Here is a 2,136-nt window from a genome sequence, read left to right on the forward strand (position 1 = left end):
AAAAGTTTATCAATGCAGAAGCTCCTCGAATAAAAGACTAGGGTTTTCGTTTCTTCGTACGTTGATGCCATCTTCCAAGCTTCGGCTACTAAACAATCCAGTATAGGCCGACGAGGTGTGAAAAATATAGAAATGGTGCCATGCCATACAATGGATTATACAAAATCCAATCCAAAACGAGATGGTTCCAATGTTATTGGGCAAATAAACCTGTCATCAACCCGGAAACGTAGCCCAAAACAAACCAACGAGGCTCCAATATTTTCCAGTCGGCAGGAAAGAGCGCCACGTGTAGAACAGAAATTCTTCAACTGTGTAGTGACCCACATCGAATTTGATACCAATCCCACAAATAAAATGCATATCTTAAATCCGCCATTGCTAGCCGTATATTTAGATTCTCAGTTTCGCTCTTCTCCGTTTCCCCTTTCGAATTCTGAGGCAAAATGTCAATCACTCCCTCGCTCTCTCGCCTTCACTCTCCATTTCTTTGCAGCCCGCTCAAACTCTCGACTCCGTCGTTGTCCTTCAAATGTGGAAGGTATCAACGGTCGCCGGCCTTTTGTCCATGCATCAGAGCAGTTGAATTTGATCAGAACACGGTTCTTCCTCTACCCTTTCGCAGTGAAATTGATATAACCTTTTAAATTTTTGAATAATTATGTTATTAAAAGTAACCTGGAAGAAGTTGTTTTCAGGTAGTAGCAGTGACGGTTGGACTTGTCAGCGTTGCTGTTGGGATCGGCATTCCAATCTTCTACGAAACCCAGATCGATAATGCTGTTAGTTGCTTGTTTACCAATCTTTGGATTGAATTCTGGGAACAAAAGAAAAAGAATTGGATCATTTTTTTTTTTTTGCAGGCTAACAGAGAAAATACCCAACCATGCTTCCCTTGCAATGGCACCGGTGCCCGTAAGTAGTTCCTTTTCTAGTATAGTAAAAACTTGTTCCTTGTTGTAACTAAAAGAATCCAGTATATTCAGAAAGGAAAGCTTTGTTTTGATTGAGTAATTCAAAGTGTTTGTGATGATGCAGAGAGGTGTAGATTTTGTATGGGAAGTGGCACGATCAGTGTAGAGCTTGGCGGGGATGAAAAAGAGGTGTCCAAATGCGTCAACTGCGAAGGAGTAGGTTCTTTAACATGCACTACTTGCCAAGGTAGTGGGATTCAGCCGCGTTACCTTGATCGCAGGTATGAATTCGCAGAAGTACTTATGATTTTATGCCAGAACTTATAAATTTTTTTTGACGGAATAAACATCTTATCAATAGAAAATATATAAACAAAAAATTACATGAAAATTTGAAATTTTCAGGGATGACTATATCCCAGAGTATGATCACCCTGTAATTGCTTGAAATTTGACTGGGTTCATCTAATCACCTTAAGAAGTGACATCCAACAAATTGAACAAGATGTAACAGTATGGAACACGAGAATATATAAAAGCTTTTGTTCTGAACAGGGAATTTAAAGATGATGACTGAGGTGCAAGGTAAAAGAATTTGGACTTGCCTCTTGGGGATTGTTGATAAACATAAACCCGGTGTTTTTGAAGGACATTGTGAAATCATTGGTTCATTTGTATTTACTCTGCACTTCTTTTCTCCCATCTATTTTGTGTCAAATTTTCTACTTTCTGATGGAATGGAACAACTTGTTCGTTTTGGAGGAAAGGATATTTGATTTCTGAATGTGGAAATTGTTCATAAAATATTTATGATCCATCATTGCTGGTGGTGGTGCTAGATGAGTCAGACACTAGCATTGTTCACAGTATAAGGGAGAAAATCAAACAATTTGGGTATTTAGATTTCGAACCAATGATAATGTAGTTTTTTTAATAAACATATGTAATCTAGCTTTCATGTTTATTTTAATCGTGGATCTGTTGAATTTTTAGATGTTTTTTATTGATTTTGAATAGGTTTCGTAAACAAAATCATAGAAAAATTACGAGTGAAATGTAAACGTTTTGATACTTTATCTTACCATGAATGGCGGCTAATGACAAGCAACAATTAACCTACACCAATGATCGAAAGAGCTGATGATTTTCCGTAGGGACCAAATTGATACGCATAAAAATAAGAGAAAATAACCTCAGTGACCAAAAATCTTAGATAATATAC

General features: G+C 37.4%; 1 protein-coding gene across 1 annotated transcript; it reads left to right on the top strand.

Annotated features, from left to right (window-relative positions):
- Positions 1-301: 301 nt before the first annotated feature.
- LOC120114679 (protein SPA, chloroplastic-like) lies at positions 302-1,781 on the top strand. Its single transcript, XM_039135500.1, has 6 exons — positions 302-404; positions 442-602; positions 699-782; positions 864-915; positions 1,039-1,195; positions 1,470-1,781. Exons 2-6 carry the CDS (start codon positions 447-449, stop codon positions 1,489-1,491), a joined length of 471 nt encoding a protein of 156 aa, XP_038991431.1. The 5' UTR covers positions 302-404; positions 442-446; the 3' UTR covers positions 1,492-1,781.
- The last annotated feature ends 355 nt before the right edge of the window (positions 1,782-2,136 follow it).

The sequence above is a fragment of the Hibiscus syriacus genome, unplaced genomic scaffold (assembly GCF_006381635.1).
Source record: "Hibiscus syriacus cultivar Baekdansim isolate YM2019G1 unplaced genomic scaffold, ASM638163v2 tig00110239_pilon, whole genome shotgun sequence".
Classification (NCBI taxonomy): domain Eukaryota; kingdom Viridiplantae; phylum Streptophyta; class Magnoliopsida; order Malvales; family Malvaceae; genus Hibiscus; species Hibiscus syriacus.